Source organism: Opisthorchis viverrini (assembly GCF_000715545.1).
Source record: "Opisthorchis viverrini unplaced genomic scaffold opera_v5_28, whole genome shotgun sequence".
Classification (NCBI taxonomy): Eukaryota; Metazoa; Platyhelminthes; class Trematoda; order Opisthorchiida; family Opisthorchiidae; genus Opisthorchis; species Opisthorchis viverrini.
In genome coordinates, this window is record NW_008751684.1 from 1,203,579 (window position 1) to 1,223,787 (window position 20,209).

The window sequence follows — 20,209 nt, forward strand, 5'->3', positions numbered from 1 at the left end:
CACAACATTCCCTCGTAGCCATATCCTGAGATCCCGATTGGGGATTCGAAACATTTATAGGTGGTATTAAAACGTGCAGAATATTGATATTTGCTCCTGGGGGAGACTTAGCACTCCTGGACGGTTACATTAGTTGCGATTGCATCCAAAATCAAGGATGGTATTATGCCCTTCTAAAGGTTCTGACAATTCAATCACATCCATCATCCTATCGAAATGGAATAGAAAATTCAGAATTTCAACTGAATGGTTCGTATATTTAAATTGAGTAACTTTCAGGTACATATATGAAACACCAACCTGTCATTTTTCCACAAGACTGTAGATAAAACACTATAGCGCGTGTTGTCGCTGGCTCTAACAACCGCATTCAGCTATCCATTTTCGAAGCCTAATAATCACCAACAGTTATCAACATTAAATTCCCACAACATAGCTCCTTAAAATATTTCTAAAACCTTCTATCCGATTAATAATTGCTGGGGGTATGGTGCTAGTCTAAACAACGAGAACTCATGGAACGCCTCTTCTTCCAGAACTCCCTCCAAGTGAGCATGGCACGGGGAGTTGTCACATATAACGACGATCTTGTCCGCCGGTTCGTTCTGATTGGAAAGGACAGATCTCAACCGGTTTAGAAAACGTCGTTTCCGTTCAGAAACTCCATCGCTTTTGATGAGATCATCCACAGCTACTGCACAGAGGATGTGCAAATTTGACCCACGAGCACGGCCGCTCAAGCACCCTTTCATGAGCGCCCACGCGTTCAAGGTTGAAAGTGGTCTCAAATCTCCCCTTAAGCTTCACACTGGAGCAGTCTGAAAGTATATATTCGTCTACCTTCCAATAGACTCTGAAACAGAAAGGGGATTCTTTATCGCGGAAAGTTAGTATCGGGCCCGGGTTGACGTAGTGACCTGCTTCCCGAATTTCATTTCTACACACAAGTGAGATTTCACCCCGTATGTGAAGCGTATCTACGCTAAAAACCTGGAAGGATTAGCTTCATTTACAGGACGAAACTTCAATTGAAGATTACCGACACTCCTCAGACTACCATCAGTCTATATGTAGCTCAGGGAAAGAGAAGTTTAACAAGACGAGTGAAAATTCCATCTGAGAAGTGGCCATCCGTGTAGCTAGTCAACGTTAGACAACCTGATGTGGTTTGTTTGATCGAGAGATGAGTGGCTCTATATTCTGTCTAAGTGTGAGTTAATCGCAATGCTATTCAGTCGCTCTTGACCGTACGATTAATAGTTCAAACTACTAACCAGTGATTCTCAATAGAGATAAGACAGTTTTTCGACCATTCAGCAAAGAATTACTTCAATTACATGACGAAATCTTGAGTGAAAATTGCCAAATATCCTCACACGACCATCATTCTGAAGTTTCCATTCAGGTCAATATTTCTAGAATCATTAACAAGTACTGTTTAAAACCTCCACATCTGAGCACCTAGATCCACAACGTTCTCTCTCCGAATTCACGGGGCTCAAGATAGATTCACTCCGTATAGGGCATTTAGTTTTCGCTAGTCGCATCCGTTCGCGAGATCCTCAGACAAGCGCTTTGGGATTTTGACAGAGTGATGGTTGCACCTGCCTCGTCATCACATCACTGAAACGCAAACTAGACAGACTGGATTCTAGCTGTCTTATAAATCTACGGGCAGTTCAGCGCTGAAGAGGAAACACTTGAGCGGCATCATGTCTGCACAGAACCTACGTCTTCCAATCACCTGCACCATTCCGGTAGCTGGATATTTATCGTCTCAGGACCTTGCTTTTAAACTGTATTATGGTCAACGAAAACAACGCGCCAAATGTACTTTTCCGGCGTCGAAAGCATTCACGAGACCGTTGCCCGTAGTTTTTTTTCAGACGAACACAGTATGTGGATTAGCCCGACCCTGCAAGCGAAAGTGAGACTTGGGCTGGCGTTAGTCTATTGTAGACCCCGATGCACATACGGGATATAACGAACTGAATCCAGGTCATTTATGGCGACGTCCGAAATTAAATGATACAGTGGTGAAAATAACCAGGGCTTATCCAGAGGAATTATTATGGAGGCGGTCAGTCGATATTTCTTGAGAGAAAAAGTCATACAACTAGATAAAAGTATGAGCAAGTGTTTTCTCCCATGCAGTATTGGTACTCTATCGGTTGACATCGTACCGTTACGAAAAATAGTTTCTGTTTAATTCTGGTTCAGAGAAAAACGAAGGGTCAGGAAATTGATTGCATGCATCACCGCCCGTCTATTGCAGAGCATAAGAGAGTGACAGGCACTTCTTGGTTAGTGTTAACAACAATAAACAATCTCGAGTTTCTGGATAAATCGACCTGGAACTAAGCTGTACTTACCAGGCAAACAAACAAGTCTGGATGACAGACACCGTACGTCACGAGTGACTGACTGGAGTGATTGACCGACATGAGGAGAGAAATCCTAAATGTACTTGTACTCCTGGATGAAAGGTACAAGCTTTGGTACGTCTGTCTAGCAACATAACTGAACACAAAATGCGACATCCTTGCTTAAACCGTCGGCATAATAAACTATTTCAAACACCAGTACGGTAGGTCCTTCATTGAAAGGCCGCTTGATTTGTTTGAGACGCACCAGCCCACAGTAATGAGCCATCGAGGTATTGAGAAATGGATTGGTTCAGAGTAAGCCCAACAATCATATCTACCTTTCCTAACCATACATGACTAAACCGGCCAGATGGCTTCGACATTGGAAAGGAGACCGAATTAGTGAAATCCACTCATTTGCAAACAAATTCGGTTTCGCGCGAGACTCGCCTGGAATCCAGCTGAATCTGTCGATTATGATGAAGAATTTTCAGCAACCTTATGAGTAGTGTATTATGCGTATACAGAGACCGACCTTTCTTGGACGATCATTGCCCTGCTAGCATACTCACAAAAGCAAGTTTAGAGAAGGGAATAGTCAATGACGTCTGTTGAGCAATATCAACTGAACAGCATGACAGGCGACGAGAATGAACAACCGCAGGTGTTCCTTAAACGTATACCGCATAAAATAAGCGGTTGAAGCCAAAGTCGATTTTTTAGGGTCAGGGCAATGGTATATCGACTGCTCAAACGAGCTAACACAGTTGCTGGAGTTATGCAAAGGCAAAACCCTTTTAATCGGGTTCGGCGGAAAACAGGTGAATATGTTAAACCATATTTACTTACGGGAAACTACGATTTTAAGGTATAGGACATGTATCTGTCGCTTCCAGTGTTGGAGGTCTATTCATGATTTAGAAGAAAGGCTCGTTAGCAATGTTGTGGAATGTGGGTAGATCGGGTGCGCTGCTTGGTTGTTGGTCTGTTCGCCGAGCTTGGCAGTTGAATTGCAAACGTTTCATCACCCATCGTCAGTGCTGCACTGACGATGTAACCTCGATGGGTGATGAAACGTTTGCAATCCTGCTGTCAAGTTCGGCGAACAGACCAACAACCGAAAAGCTCGTTAATCGAATTCGTTAAACCGGTACCCTTATTTACCAGCGCCTTCTCGAAAAAAACGGAATGTGCAACCACAAACTGGGTTACCGTACCGGGCGAACGAGACTGACTAAAATCGTATCAACCAAAAATCCAGTTAATGGGCAACATGATCGACCAGTCGGGGTTGTCACGTGTCGAGTAACACAACAAGATATGTAAAATCGATATCCGGAATGAGCTCCTGGAAATCGATAATCATGGGAATCAAGCAAAATCTTTGTTACTGATGTATCGTTTGCTAGATAGGAAACTCCGGAGCCCGGTGTCGTGGACGAATAGACGACTTGATAATCCAACAGCGTCCGCCATCGCTAAACCACGAGGTCTTTCGTTCCCCTAACCATTACTGGAGGATGAACGTTGAAATTGGTACCAGCATGAGTTAGAGGCTATGCAATGGTAAGATATTTTGTTGTAAGAAAGAATGTTGAAGCGTAGGTTAAACACTTTAAGCTCCGTGTCATTTGTAAAGTATGGCGTCAAGGCCGAAATTCTGCAGCGTTTGCAATGGGTGTTGGCTTTGATGAACATTTCTTAGCAAGCAAGTTGTGTTATATCCTCCAAGGCTTACTCGATCATACGCAAGGAAACACCATCTTGAACGTGAAGTTCCCGGGTCAAACAAAAGTGAATGTAATTGAAGTTGTGGTGAAATTCATAGGCGAGAAACCAGGAAAAAAAGCACAAGTACTATACACTGCATCTGGGCACTCGTGAACAAACTATCTCTAAAAAAGCCTGCCATTTCACAAACAAAACATACCAATCAGACAAAGTTTCCGTTGTAACAAATTGGCACAGATCAATGTAAACCGAGCCCATTTGGTGTGTGCGTCCACTTCGGGTAAATAAGCTCACACGATTTCGCACCTCAATCAGCAGACCATGACTGGGTAACTGATCCACGCTCACATCAAAATCAAAACTGCAAAGATGGACAAATGCAGACAAGGATGAGCTATCATGCAACATAAAAAAATCTGTACAAATCGATCTATCAATTTGAGACATTCAGCATAGTTAAATAAAATTTATTGTTGTACGGAAGTGAAGCGTCAATGTCAACACTGATTTTGATGTTTCTCGTGGTAATGGTGATCACGCAAACCAGTTGTTGCTCAGAGGTGGCCTGAAATGCCGAATAAAAGCGGTATTTCTCACATTGCCACAGGAAACCCAAATAGGTCGACTGCATAGCCGAAGTCACGCAAGTCACATTCAGTGGCACTGATGCCACCTGGGCCTACGCCAATCTCGTGCGGATCTGTGGAGAGCTGAAAAAATGGGTCGGATACAGCGGATGCCCACTCAACAGCAGGCATTCACTCATTCCACCAGTCAGTAAACAAGCTTGCTCATGCACTCGGTGGCCAGGGGTCGGGCTACCGGAGCTGTCCTTGAGGTCGTTTGTCTGGTGATGCGATGGGTGATCTCATTTAATTTGCTTGCGCGGTAACCATTCGGGGTTTACCATCTTCAGAATGCTTTACGCAAATGGAGCGCATACCCCCAAGCCAAGGAGAACGGGGCACACGTCAGCAAATACGATACACTCCAGAAGGCATGTTCGGCCTTCCACGCGATCCAGCCAAATCACTTGCAATCGTCTGCCTGAATGTGCTCCTAGTCACGATACTGAATCACTAAAGCTGAAAGATGTCATGATTGGCCAAGAAGAGCAGAGGCGAAGCCCATTACCAACAATGCTGTTTTCGGAAACAGTTGAGGCATCGCTTAAGCTTACAAGCACGTTTCCATCTGACAGTCTGCTTGAGTTAGTTGGCCTTCAGAAAACGTCTGTTCACTTAATGGCGGAACAGAGTATTTTCGAGGATTCACGTACATCCCGATTTACAAAGCTCTCTACATGGTTTATCATTCTATATTTGATTCAGGTTACAGTCGTCGAGAAGCCAATTTTTCGCTCCTAATATACTTTTTTGGATGAGCATACTTTCAATATATGAAAGACTGTCCACTATAGTTATGCAAATGACCGAATAATTCAAGAGATTCTGACCAGAAAACGTCCAGAGTTGACTGTTTAGCACGGTCCATACATCAGTAGTCTGAAGGAGGATGTCATTTTACCGAGAAAACCCCAAGAGAAATGACGCTGAACGAGGTTCTGGCTCACCAGCTTCCGTATGGATATATACTCAAACGTACTGTCCGTAGGAACATGCAATGCTCACTACTCCCGGAGAGCAAGACGACGGTTTGTAAGTTAATTGGAAACAGGGAATCTAGCATAGGAAAGACTAATTGATATGGACACCATGGGTTCCAGCGGCGAAAAATTAATTTCATCATATTTTGGCTATACTTATGCCCGAAGCCCTCCAAAAAGTAAACGATGGGATAGTTCGGTGTACAACCGCCAATTTGTACTAACCTCAGATGACGTCATTTTTTGAATCAAACTCACTGCCTAATAAAATTTATGGATCTAGTAATGGGTGTTGCACCTGGAGTCAAGCAAAAAACACATCAACGTGGACCACGTTTAAAGCATTCACCAGTGTATCAGTGTATGTGAGATTTGAAAATGTCGTTAGAGCTCAGATGAGGACCCAGTAATGCATATGCGGGCTGTTGTCAGGAATGGCAAAAAAGCTACTTTCGCATATATTATCCTTATGGGTCTATACGTGGGTCTAAACACGACAGCTAGTATCTCCCAGACAGACCGAGTGACGGAGGACATCGTACAGACCGAACTACAGCACCCCCAGGCTGGTCACCGGGGTTATTACCACCACTTTGTCAAAGAATCCTTCAGCTGAGCAGTATAAGAAAAGCAAGTACAAGAAAAGCAATACAATATGGAGTTGACACAAGGACTACAGTTCACAAAATTGGTAGAAGAAAATCTCCTAGCTGTAGCACCCTTCCGGTGCCTAGCTGCCATGCTACCTGAAGGAAGCACGAGGGCTGGGATAGCGCCAGATTGCCCAAGCCTAGACGAGTGAAGTCGAGAGAGGTCGGGTCCGAACCACGGACCTTCCAGTCACTAAATTCGCACTCTAACCACTTGAGCCATCTCGCCCCCAGAAAACTGTTAGACGGTCAATATGTGACAACACTTATGAAACAAATGACTACATTTGTAACTGCACAAGGAATCATAACTGCTAATGACTAAATGTCCTGGTAACGAAGTGATCTGAAATGTGTAACGAATATAAGGTCAAAACCTGTAGGTACGACTCGAGTGGTTCCAACTGACGCCAATTAGCAGCTACAACCGTTCTCTGTTCAAAAGTGTATCAGTGAGAACATTTTTCTAGTCAACACGTTACTCCCTCCTATGCTGCCGTGTGACTGTCCACTTCACGAGGTAAATAAAGTATTTATCTCCGTGAATCATGAAGCGTCATACATATGACACCCGAGTGACACTAATCTTGTAACAGTACTTTAGTTCACTTGGTTAAACCCGTACACTTAATAATTCATGGTTTCTTTTTACATACGCACGTTGTCAGGATATGGCGCTCGAGTAGAGATCCAATCCGATCGTCAAAACCTGGCCATCCTGTTCATCAATGCATGTGCTTCGTCGAACTTCGAATACCAGGAAGAATGCACCCAAAGTTTCATTTACTGGTCTAATTTCCGATCTGTACTTCCGATGTCAGTGTGTTTCTACAAATTACACACAAAAACAATGGTATGACACGGAGATGCATGCACAGTCACACAGTTAAGGAGATCATGCCAGGGTTTCACGTCAAATCTATGTTATTTTGTTTAAGGATGATGACGATCCCTGGAAAACGACCTCGAAAAACGGGCAGCGGATGCGCGGGGTGTAAGTACGAGGTAATGACAAACTCTCTACGAGTACAAGCGATGGTAAAAACGACTGAAGGAAGCGAAAGTCTAGTAGAATATAAGCAACATAAGAGTAACGGCACCATATCGTACCGTAAACCCGGATCTTTGTGTCACCCAACCGGCTGAAACAGCTTTTTCATCATGAACGGTCAGCTGTATTGTGTTCTAGAGCATCTTTCCAATTATTTCGACTTCACTCTATGTAATTATGTGAACACCAACTTGCTCTACTGGCTTATTTCGGAACCACTGATTACACAATGGAGACGTTGGTTAAACGCCGGTGTGGGGTAAAATACACTCCAACGGCTAGTTGACCAGGCAAAGAAGTGTCTCCAAGTGTTTTGGAAACAAAGCTATCTGGGACGCATTACTTTCGATGGGGCGGCAACCGCAAGGTCAGTAAACGACGTTCAAACCACGAACTGGGATATCCACATCAAAATTTGCTTGGCTGATTGAGTTTCTAAAGGTCGGCAGCTGATCAAATTTTAAAAGGCCCTCCCACACACCAAAATTTCTCAAAAAGGACTCCTCTTTGTCGGGGAAAGATAGTATGTTGAACGCTATCAAACCCAGTGATGCAACATGTCTGTACCTACAGTGGATATGTGAACACGGCTTAAATGAAGGTCAGTATCGGGGTTGGAACCAGTATAGGTCAATTTTATCTCCATTTCACTTCACTCGTAAATTTTTCACAATGATGCAATGCCGGATACTATAGGACAACTATGTCCTTTGCTCATTTGAGCGAAAGTTCGCTTTTGACGGGAGACTCAGCTGGTCGCAGCTGAGTCTCTCGTTTACGACATTATCAAACTGGATCTGCTTCACAAAGACCGTCTTATGTTTCGGCTGGTACAATATTCGAGATAGCGCAGTATATTTTCTTGGCGAGAAATGCATCCGGATATCGGTTAAGTCTTCCGTTAAACCAAACCAATGCGTGCAGTTCCCGCATTATGGTCAATTTAGGTTCAAGTAGAACATAAGGTTGACGGAAGCCTTGGAACTGGGCCAAAAGAAGGACGAATAGTTCTCAGCAAACGTATGAATCACTATTCGAGAAAGGTATATATTTTACTTACATTGAACATCCCTATGGATGAATCTTCTCACTTAAAAAAGTTTATCTCTTTAGAAGGTAAGCATCGCTTTCTTTAGAATTGACTCCACGCGACACACCCATCAATATGCCACCATATACTGATAAATACACCTTTTCAATTTCGATCGCAACTGTAAAGATTATGGTACGTTAGGAAACATACTGTGACCAAATTGTGCAGCCACATGACTGTTAGGCAATGCTGATTTTACAGCATATTATCTGAAACCCCCTTGGCCTTTGGAACACTGTCTGAAACGTCCAACAGCTTACCAGATGAAAAGATGACCACATTCGGTTAGCCAATACGATCAAAACACTCACAATCATCCGAATGCTGAAAGATGTCTAGCATTTTTGTGTGGGAAATAAACTTACCAGGGGAATAGAATGAAAGTAAAATTGGCCCACATTGACGCAAATGCCTACATTGACCTAGATTGGGATTTTATTCAACCGCCCAACGTCCCTTAGACAAACCAACGCTTAGTGTGTGAAGGCTATTCTTCATTGGTAGGAACAGGTACATCAAATCACCGGGCCCAGTGGCATTCACTAAACTACTTTGCTACAACAAGGAGGGCCACCGTCGGGAAATTATACCGTGCTAGAGGATTACCTTTTCAACTTTGTTCGATGTTGGCCTTTGAATGAAGGTGACTTTCAATCCCACTAGAAAGTTACTTTGGGTCATCGAGCGTCTTTTTACCTACATGTGGTGGTCCCTCTTGAGGGGGGTTTACCCAAACACTACGCTTGCCCTTACGTTAGTGTTTCAACAGCAGCAGGTTTATCTCTAAAACAAAGGAGGTGATGCGGCTGTTAGAACTTCAAAGCGGAATGCCAGCCTACTAAAAATAAACAACCATAGATACGAGTGTGTAGGTATGCAACCATAGCCAACATTAAAACACCGGACTGAGGATGTTACCTCAATTTTGGATTTAAAGCATCTGCGTCTTTCGACTTTGAGTGCTGGCCGACATAAACTCGCTGACGCCCTCTAAAATCCGGGGCACTGTCAGGTTTCGGAATTCCACTAGACAGCTGACGCGGAACAACATTCTATGAAACTCCGTTCAGGAGCAGTGTAGCAACAGCGAAGTGGTGCAGATCCAACAAAACGCGTTTGTGCGGATATGCCTAACAGAGAGACTATTTCGGCTGATAAACTGAACCAGATACATGGAAATACTGCATCCGCAGCACAGCCGTCGCACAGTCGTTCTAGCGAGAACTCCACAGAAAGCACCATCTTACACATACCTTTACATGGAGCACAAGACAAACTGAGTCAACGTCTGTGATGGGGACAAGAGTTCAGCCAATCACGATCCTTTACGGTCACCGTGTTATGACGGACAAGTTCGTGTTCGCACATCGTAATGGTGACAGGATACTTCGAGAACAATTAATTCAGAAAAGCGAACGCTACTCTGCTTCAAGGCTAACGAAGGTATATCTGAATATCAATCTTACATTAGTTTGTAGGGATATAACCATATAGCCTCTAGTTGTGGAAGCGACGCATGCGGAAAATTAGCCGTCACTGACGCTACCCTAGTGGTGGAAATTCGATCCGTAGTCATAACAAGAACTTCCTGAGACGGATCGAAAGCAGTCATGACAGGCAGGTAAACGCTACAGAGGAGCTGGGGTTGGAGGAACATTACCGCAAGTATTTCAATGGTGAGGACAACAACAATGAAACGCACTTTTTCATGCTTTGATTTGCAAGCGACTTGAAGTGTTAGATTGTGAAACCGAGCATACTTTGGACAATCTCCTTTTTCCAAAACGGATGTTACCGACTAAATCAGTAAGTAGGAGATCAAACCAGAGGTTCTTCACCGTTTTGTATTTATATTATATTCACATTTATATCTATATACATATCTATATATTAATGTGGCGAAAGCTTTAGGAGCCTCTGGGATTAGCAATTGGAGTAAGGAGGTGCAGACTTAACTAGTCAATCTGTTCATCATGACCGGAAAAACGCACCTACTTTAATACGTACGTTTTGTTGTCGCAATGTGTCGACCAACAGTAATAACGCGAGCATGGTGGATTTGCTAGGATTCAGATCCCTTCGTTAAAACTGATATCCCGACGTGATGTTGGTCCACGACTGGGATCATTTTAATACAATATCCTGGTTTTTAATGAAGAACGGCAAGAACAATCTTCAGAGTGTAGAATTTGGTGGTTCTTACAAGGTATATGGAGCGCCACCCACCTAACTAACAGACAGGGACAAAATGTCCCTGTGTAGGCAGCTGTAGTGTCCTTCTCTAAGGACGCACACATAATTAGTTCTGATAAACCTAACAAAATGTGGCTGCATCCAGGCGAACCGCTTGCCCGACAACACTAGGGAATGCTCGTTTTTAAAGAAGTGGAATAAATCAGAGACAGGACAGCTCAAAACTAACCTGGCTTCATAGATTGGGTTCAAACTGTTTTTCACGGGGGACGTTTTCTTCTTCTCACCCCAAACTTGACCGTTATTGTCCACCAGAGCGACTACTACGTACGGATCGGCCAAACCATCTTTATCAACTCCACGAAGGTTACTGAGCATAAAAGGGAATTCATAGAATGTGATATTGGCCATAAGCCAAACCGAAGAGATGTTCCGTATACAACGGTGTAACACAAGTGAAGTGGCTAGTATCCCTTAGATAGTGGATGCAGATTGTTGTGCGGGCCAAGAATAGCAAACGGATGGCTCGCGAGAAGGGATGCATTTAGTACTTCACTCGGGTGGAGATTTAACAAATGATCACAAGTGATAACATGATCCTGTATGTTAAAGTTCGAACTTAAAAGTGTTAAACCTAAGTGCTTTTGAGTAGCACTGGTGGAGCTAACTGTAAGGAAATGCTAGCAACACTCGGCCCCTCAGTTTAACTCTGAAGAACCGCAGATTCCCGGAACTTGCAGGAATAGTAAACAAAGAAATCAAGTATCAGGAAGTTAAAAAAGTGTGAGCATACCTGGCTTCATGAACTATAACGGACAGTAAACTTGATGTAGCTCTATACTCGACAGTAAGTTTGATATTTCCAAGCTGCTGGCCATTGGTGCGCTCAGGTGATGCGCTGACTTCGCGTTTCTTCATATCGGGACTCTCCTCAGGAGTACATTTCTGTTGCCAACTTTTGTGCATTTCCAATTGGACTTGATCAAACGGTGGTTGCTTAAAAGAGGGGATATGAGTAGGAAATTAAAAAACCGAATTTAGTCTTGTGTTTTGCTTATTATTCGAAACAAACGTGGAAAAAAGTCGGCATATAAAGTGTGACCACAATGAGAACAGTTCGAGTGGCATACCAAACCACACCAGACTGCCCATAGTTTTGTTTGAAAAAAATTGCTGTGGGAGGGATGGATATAGGAGCATTAGACATTGGCATGACCCATTGGGATGCATGGATAAGCAGAATAAAAAAGCAGCATGCCCGCGTAGATAACATGACTCCTTCTGTAGGTCGTGAGCAGAAGATTTACTACGGCCAACACATGTAGAAAGAGAACAAGCACTTGGAAATAGACAAGCGCTTTCAAGTCCTGAAAACAGTAGAAATTGTAGAGAGGCGTGACGAGGTTCTGAAAACCCAGGAAAATATGGGATACTGTTTTAAAATTCGTGTGCTGGCAAAAACGACGCTCTTTGGCCAACAGGGTTCCAGAAAGCAGTAAGTTATAACATGAGACTGTGCGTAACAACAGAGAACTTACAAAATCTATGAGCAGCAGAACACTTATGTCCCTAGCATTTATGCCGGTGGTGATATAGTTGCACGCAACTGCTGTTACCTAGGCGACCTTGCTCCACAAAAGTTGCACGTCCCTGAAGGACGACAAAGTACCACCGGAAAAGCATACAAAAGTACCAATCCTTGGCTTATCTACCAAACGTACCTCTGGTGATCTCGTCCGTTGACGTAAAACAGTATCCTCATCTGTTTTCAAAGCATTGCCAACTAACTCCGACCTGGGATCCACAGCATTCACTTGATTCGCATCTTCGATTTTGTCCTCTTCCTCTCCATTATTTAATTCAACAGGCTCTACTTTGGGCCGCGGGACAAGAGCCTTGGGGGAAAACAAAAAAACGGGAACACTGAGTCAAGCTGAGCAAAGTACTTGAAGTCCTTTGAAACTCGAGCTGGCTAAATAGGACTGCTGAAAGCTTAATCCCCGATCAGAAGGCACAGCAGGAGGCTAAAATGCCGCTACATTTGCGGAATGACCGAATACCGAAGTGACCCTACGCAGGTAAATTCCCAAGGATGGTTGAGATGCATGGTCCAATGAGTTACAAATCAATGCATAAACCTGGATCGGTCTGCTTACGGTAAAGATATTTTTAGCTTCATAACCTAGTGTATCGTTTCAGCATGATAACTGGCTGATGGCAATCGATCTAGCCCTGCTAGTAACAACAATCGTGGTAATATGGCATCCATTTCCAAACTGGTTTGTCGCATCAAGATAAGCGAGTAAGCCCTGGGCGCAATGGATAACGCTGCATGCGGTTGGCGCTGAGCCGAATGTGCCTCCAACTAAATGTCTTACACCGGAGTTCGAATAGTAAACAGAAGGGGGCAGTGCTGAGACTACAACATACCCCATAATTTTCAAGTCAAGTTGGAACTACTGAACCATTGAGACACATAGCATATGTAAGCTGTAGTCTATTGGCCCACTCACAAGATGAACTTCAAACAAACATACGGCCGGATGATGGTAAACATCAGTCAACACGGTCCGTACAACACTGCTGTAAACTTCACAGTTTCGAAGGTTCAAAATGGTAGGGCGAGTAGTCCTATGTGTAAAGCGTAAAATTACAAGAATGAACTCGAACAAATAGAATAAAATGCGAAGAGAACACAAAACAACACAAGAAAATTTACACAATGAGCAGCAAACGGCTATGAGACAGCGATGGAAATATACGGACAACCGGTAACCGAAATCAGTCAGGAAACACTGAGGTCATAAGGGAAAGAATGGACGAACACAACCAGCAACACGGTGCCGTAAATTCGTTCCGTTTACCGAAAAAACACAATGCAACTAGAAAATAGTTGATGTTAAGAGACCCAGGTATACCTTTAAAGATGTTTTGACAAAAATTCTCAAAGGCACCTGACAGGATAGTCAGAGCACCACGACAGAAATTTGCACATATGTGACCTGGTGTCAAGTCGAAATGACCTGAGAACTGCGCGCTGTTCGGGTTGTACCGCGTGAAAAGTTCCCATAAAAATAAGAAAACAAGTGAGGTTTCATAATCCGGTGAAATGGTTACGAAGAACTGAAATTCTCCCCCAGTCGCATACCTTTAGTTCCAAATGCAAATGGATTGTCGCGGTTTCTGGACCACATTCTTCCAAGGTGAACGGTCGCGTCACGGACATGTTTTGTTCCGAAATTAGAAGCTTTATAGGAATGGAACATCTTCCAAGCAGTTCTTCGCCACGAGCATCGCGAACCTTATTCCAAAAATATTGAAAGGAAATGGTACAATGATATATACTATTTGGGCAAAAATAACAGTCATCTACAAGGTGGGAATAACATATTTATCGCGGTTATCATTTGCGTTGGACTGTTTGATCGGCAGCACGCTGCGTCGCTGAGAAGTAAGAGAACAAATCAATCAACTGGCGTTTCAAATCTCCTATACGTGGAGTGACAGACAGATATGACAGATTTCTGAAACACGCAATCCATTAGGAACAAGAACATGGAGGTTACAATATGCTAATTGGCCATTTGGAACTGTAGACATTGATTGGTAGACACTCCACACACTACGGACCAGTAAGGTGCGACTGCAAGGTCGCTGAATTTACTTGTCAGTTCGCATACACTTGTGTTAATGCTCACATTGGTAGAAAATTAAGGTGTTTTTTACAAAGAGCAGGCGAGCATCTGTGAAGACACGCATTTAACATAACTCAGCAGCGGTAAATAAGACATCTGTCGAAGACTCGTAACCCGTCTTCATCATTTGGTAAAGACGAGTCGTTCGTTCGACACTAACGCACCATACATCTTGTTGAACAGTCTAAACCACGAAATCTTAGAACGCAAAGAACCACGGTCATTGAAATAAATTCAACAATTCGGCAGGCTCACAAACTACCTACTCGAGACATCCGTTTATGATGCTAGTTAACGGACCCTTACTCTACGCCGTGTTACATGTACCCACTTATTCTCTCCCATGTTGCTACAAGGCTGTCTACCTATGGATACCCAAGGCAATAACCGATAAAGAAATTTAATATTAAAAACTATCCCACTTATCTCGTTAGGCGTAGGTTTCACTGGAATGATGCCCAAGAACTCGGCAATCGTACTTTAGTGGCCCTACTGGCAAGTGACAGTTGGACGACGCTCATTATGAGCTACGGCGTTAACAAGCTGCTTTGGGTATGTATCACTTGTGCAGGCCAAGTACAAAACCTAAGGAGAACACCCACGGACACCAATCCAAACCACTATGAAGCTTTGCATACTTCTTTAAGAAGTGTTCACGTTCGCATCATCCTCGTTGAAACAGTCGTCCGCCTGTCCCGATATAATTATACTGGTGAGTTCACATGAAAGGAGGGAAGCACTGGCCTCAAGTTTCGCTCTTATAAGAGGACATCAGACCCGGCCCTACCGGGGTCTGAACTTCACACATCTGGTATGCGAGGCGAGCGTTTTATCGTTACTCTACCAGCGCACGCTGAACGCAAGTGAGTTTCCACGTCTGAACAGGCAAACGTGTTCATGCTTGAGCGACGTGAGTGGTTTGCCAAACCACTCGAACGACGACCCAGTAGCTGTCCCGGTTGTCCTATGGGCCCGCCTGTCAGGAGAGCCTAACCGACGTATGAAATCTTCCCGACAATTTTTTTCGTCATTGGTTTTCAGAAGGGATACATTTCAAGTCATGAAAGGAATCCGCAAAGAACATTCTGACGTGAGTAAAATAACTGATCAAAAACTACAAATAGTCATCCAGGGTGGCTTAATGATGGAACTGCTGACTGTTACTGATTTTGATTAGAAATTGAATGGAGTAGTTGTAACACACTCGTCTAGCATCTTCGATGTTCGGAGTTCAAACTCCGGCATGGCCGAGGATATGCATTGCTGATGAGCTTTCATATGAGGGAAACTCGAGCCCAGCGCTTTCCCACTTTCGTGTGAACTCACCAGCATAATTACGTTAGGGCAGGAAGAAAATTTTTCAAACGTGAACACAACAAATCCTGCACACACCAACAAAATTTAAAAAATGCCTGAGTGAAATGCAGTAGGGCTGCCAGTTTTTCGAGAAACACGTGGACATAATTCACCAGACATAGCACTGTCCGAATAAACAATACGGCCAAAAAAGTATGGAGGACCGGAATTACGTAATAGTGTATGGTGTGATCTTCTCCTCGCAAAACCGGGAGAAGTAGACCAACTATTATATCAAAGCACTTTCCAATTACGGTACAACCTTATAGTATACCGAAGACCAGATTTGTCCTGTGCACTGACGGTTGATTTGTTTTTCACACACACACCACATACCTCGATTCTTAGGGATCATTTGATATTTACATGGGTTTCCTCCGAAAACGGACTAACCTTGATTTTTGGAACAAATAACTCACGCAACAGCTGATATGCAAACATCCGTCCACTCTACGAATAAGTTAAAAAAAGACTGAACACTCACGATTATCTGCAGTGTGTCCACGTACGGATCCCCGACAAGGAAATGATGAACTGAATCCCATGTCGGACTCTGGGTGTATGGTTTTGGTCCAGTCTTCTGTGCTTCACGACCCAAGAGCAAGTTGCAAAACGGCGAGGGTTCACGCATTTGTTTAACGCGCTAGATGAAATATCGAATATACTCATTTAACCATCCACCCAAGGGAGACAAGAAGGAAGAAAAATCCTTCCGGAATGCAACCTCACATTAGTTTGCGCGACGAAAACATGGTGCAATTTGAAACAAGAAAATACAAACAATTGTCATTTATTCGCTTTAATGCTCCGTAACTAGAAGACCCACCGTAGGGAATTTCACCTCAAATAATTTTTTTACAAAAGTCAAATGCCAAGTATCTAAATTGGTTGGAAATCATTTTTATCGGAACACGAATTACATACAAAACGATTATAGTTTAGCAAATAAGGGTTGCTGGTGGAACTAGAAGTTTTGACAATATTACCCTGAAACACTAATCGAGTGTTCGTAGTGAGAAGTTATGAAAGAAGCAGCACTCTATCATTAGACCTAAGCTTGTGTGAGAAATACCTCAGAAACCCTTGCTGAGGAGAACCGCACTGGGAGACGCTTTCGCTTTTCCCCATCTGAAGCTCCCAGTGACCTTACGGACATTATTCACACACGGACGATGAGCACATCCTCAGTCGGTTACTTCAACAGTTAGTGTGAACAAGACGTGCAAGTGTTGGGTTGGTGAGTAAATCCCCAGGAAGACGAAAGTTGGATGAAGTCAGTCTGACGACGGATAAATCCCTGCACACAACTAGAGTTTCACCTATGAGGGATCCAATCATCATCGTCATCATCAACAACATCGATAGCGCCACATCAGTGTTCGACACAGATACTTCGCTGCCGTACAACCATTTGTTTAAAAGCCGTATTGTGAAGAAAAGAGTAAAGNACTTATTTGAAAGCCGTATTGTGAAGAAAAGAGTAAAGGGAATGGGGAAAGGACTGGGTGCTATTTTACTACAATCATTCCGAGGTGCCTACACCTCCAGACACTCATTCAGACAATCTGGATAGAAACTGACACGGCCGCTACTGACATCGGTTGGCGGCCATATCTTGTAGTGTCTCCAACCAGGCACAGTGAGGATCACGCCGTCCCCATCCTGGAAGGCGAGTAGCACCGACAGCACCCAAGCGTTTCACACATACCTTCATACACCTCAGTCAGGTGTGTGCTTCCGTCACACTGATTGGGGCATGGAAAACAGTACTCTCTTCGGCCAACCACGGTTAGGCATACGCAAAACATGTCCCAGCCAACGCAGCTTCTGGTGCTAGACACATTCTTCAATGGCAGTACCCGTTGCACAACCGAAAACTCGCTTTCTTATTGGCATCAACACACAAACGCGGCACAGGAAACGTAGGTAGAAGCGACTCCGTACAAGTGCGGGGTTGGAATCTACTAATGTGTTCCGAAACGAACGGCAGTGAGTTATTGGTCCGCGCCATCGGTAACTGATGATACTGATCGATTTGAGTTTAGGGCCAATATGCCGTTGGAGGATACCATGTGGCTAGATGACTTCGGCTATTTCGGAAGTTAGTACTGCGATCAGCACACAGCTGAAGCAATCGTTCACCATTGTTCGTACGTACCGAGTCCAATCCATGTCGACCTCCTAATTGAGTATCAGATACGCTAAGCCTGCCCATTCGTGCATTCTCCAGCCACCACAACGATAACTGAGCTTTTAGCTCGCCACAACAGGGCATTCAGGGTGTCGTAAAATCTTTCCTTGACGGCGTCGGAGCTAAAATCAGTTGGGGCGTAAGCAGACACGATAAACAGACATCGATTAACCTCCCAATGGTGAAACTCTTTCACAGGCGTTGCCAGACGAAAGGCACAGTCAAGCAAGGATACTTCCGCCCGGTGACTCAGGACGATACCAATCCCTGCACACCCCGCCGCAGCAGTCTCTGGATCCCTTGAGGTGGATAGCAGGAAGCGAGTGGAGACTGATGAGGCAGTTAGCTCAACCGCCGTGTTTGAATCTTGAATCCTTGTTTCTGAGACAGCACATATCGATGCCAAGCGAGTCCAGTGTGAGAGCAAGAGCAGTTTGTTGACCTGTTTGATTCAGAGTGCGGACACTGAAGCCGGCAAGATAGACTGAGCGTCGAGGCTTGAAGATTGATTTCGAGATACCTGAGGATGTCGGCGCCATGTGACGGGCAGATGTTGCATGCAAAACCGATGCAAGACGAACTGAGTACTAAGTGCTGGGCCTACAAGGGGAGAGTTATTAATGGGATGGGGAGAGGGAATAAAAAATGTGTGAAAGAGAAAGAAGGGAAGCATTGGCAGTAGCCTGTTGTCGCTTACCCACTGTACGCAGCGAGTAAGGCGACTTGGCTGATGGCGCCACGCGACGGCCGATATGGGATGAATTATTGTTAGACGTAGGTATCATGATTGTACGTGGGTTGAGGTACTGTCACGTCGCCCACACCTAGACAGGAAGACGGTTGGGGTCCTCGACCAATGCCTTTAGCTCAAAAGCCTAACTGCAAAGCGGCAGTGTTTGGCGGGAAACGCAAATGCAAACAGATGAAGCACCTGATTATCACGAGGTCATTTGGAATCTAATGGACTTGGGTTCTATACGCGATCGGAGTGACGCGCAGATATGTGAATGTAGAAGATTTCATGAAGGATATCGAGTTGACCTACCATGTTGCCTTGAAATGCGATCCAGAAAACGCTCCACGTAGCCACGACATTCGCTCCCGGGCTGCGGAGTTCTGGGAAGAGGCTTGTTTGAAAATGGAAGAGGAGCTATATCTACCGGATTTAAACGAGTACTGTCCAGTAGCCGCCGGATCCGAAGCTATGTAGCCAACAGCTTCAAATAAGGGGCCTACTGAATCACATCCACGCACCACCATTCCAAGGAGATCAGTCACTTCTTCTACTATTGCTGAACCCGCAATCTCCACCCTGCGCCTTTGTTCCTAACTACACATCTGTCAGTAGCGAACAGTCATATGATTGCAAACATCTGTGCTTTCGGAATGGAGGGATTATATTCTGCGCACAGACATTACACATATCATGGAAAGGTAAGAAAGGAAGAACTTCTGAACCATGGTCCACGACCCGCTAAATTACCCTAGTGACTGAATCAAGGTTTGTTTTGCACCGACGGATTCAACGACCAACTAAAGTACACAATAACTAGCAAACCTCAACTCCCCGAAAAAGCTGTTCTACTCTAACACACTCACAAACAGATATTCACTATGGTAAAGGGTTTATAACGTTTGATATTGACAGGTATAGAATCAAAGTCGTTTCAAAAAATGTTTGGAGAAAAAAAACTGTTTCCGAGCTCCAGTTTGATTTCGAAACAAAAACTTCATTGATCAAAACGAGTGTGTTAGAGTAAACTGATTTTTAAGATAAACAAGGGAACACCCAGCAAGATCTAATATCATGTCAAGTCATTGTTGGGTGTAGGTTAAATGCTCCCAGTGTTAAGTGTTGGATAATCGATGGGTTGCAAGCAAAACCATGAAGCAAGCTCGGGTCGGGTTGCATAATATAGATCCAAATCATTTCTGTGATAGCCTCAAACCGTTGCACATCTACTCCACTAAACTGAATGGCTCTACACAAGTTCACTGGCTCTACGACCTCTATGCGATTCATCAAGGGACGCCTAGAGATTTCCCAACCTGGCTAATGATGGGTTGGTTGACTGTAAGATATCTATTGGTTTCCTGTAAACGGTAGTTTTGTACTATGCAGTCCAGAAACGCATCCCAAGTGGATTCTACACTTAACTTCAGGCTGGGATCCAAGGTATTCACGCATGCGGGAATCTCATCACTTTTGATCACTGTAAGCGTCCCCAAATGATGCCCAAATCTCAAGGTGTATAATCGTATCCGGTCAAGGCTTTC

The 20,209-nt window shown here is 44.0% G+C and overlaps 2 protein-coding genes across 2 annotated transcripts in view; one reads left to right on the plus strand and one right to left on the minus strand.

Annotated features, from left to right (window-relative positions):
* The window catches only part of T265_02335 (hypothetical protein), a gene marked incomplete at both ends in the record, with an annotated part of 54,467 nt that overhangs the window by 1,516 nt on the left and 32,742 nt on the right, over window positions 1-20,209 (minus strand). The window contains 7 exons of the mRNA XM_009166549.1: window positions 4,297-4,458; window positions 10,920-11,060; window positions 11,484-11,686; window positions 12,412-12,585; window positions 13,839-13,991; window positions 16,226-16,384; window positions 18,978-19,082. Of these exons, the coding sequence (XP_009164813.1) occupies window positions 4,297-4,458; window positions 10,920-11,060; window positions 11,484-11,686; window positions 12,412-12,585; window positions 13,839-13,991; window positions 16,226-16,384; window positions 18,978-19,082 (1,097 nt within the window). The remainder of the gene's footprint in view (window positions 1-4,296; window positions 4,459-10,919; window positions 11,061-11,483; window positions 11,687-12,411; window positions 12,586-13,838; window positions 13,992-16,225; window positions 16,385-18,977; window positions 19,083-20,209) is intronic.
* T265_02333 (hypothetical protein) lies at window positions 18,954-19,142 on the plus strand (the record flags this gene model as incomplete). The annotated part of the gene is made up of 1 exon (XM_009166547.1): window positions 18,954-19,142. One exon carries the CDS (start codon window positions 18,954-18,956, stop codon window positions 19,140-19,142), a length of 189 nt encoding a protein of 62 aa, XP_009164811.1.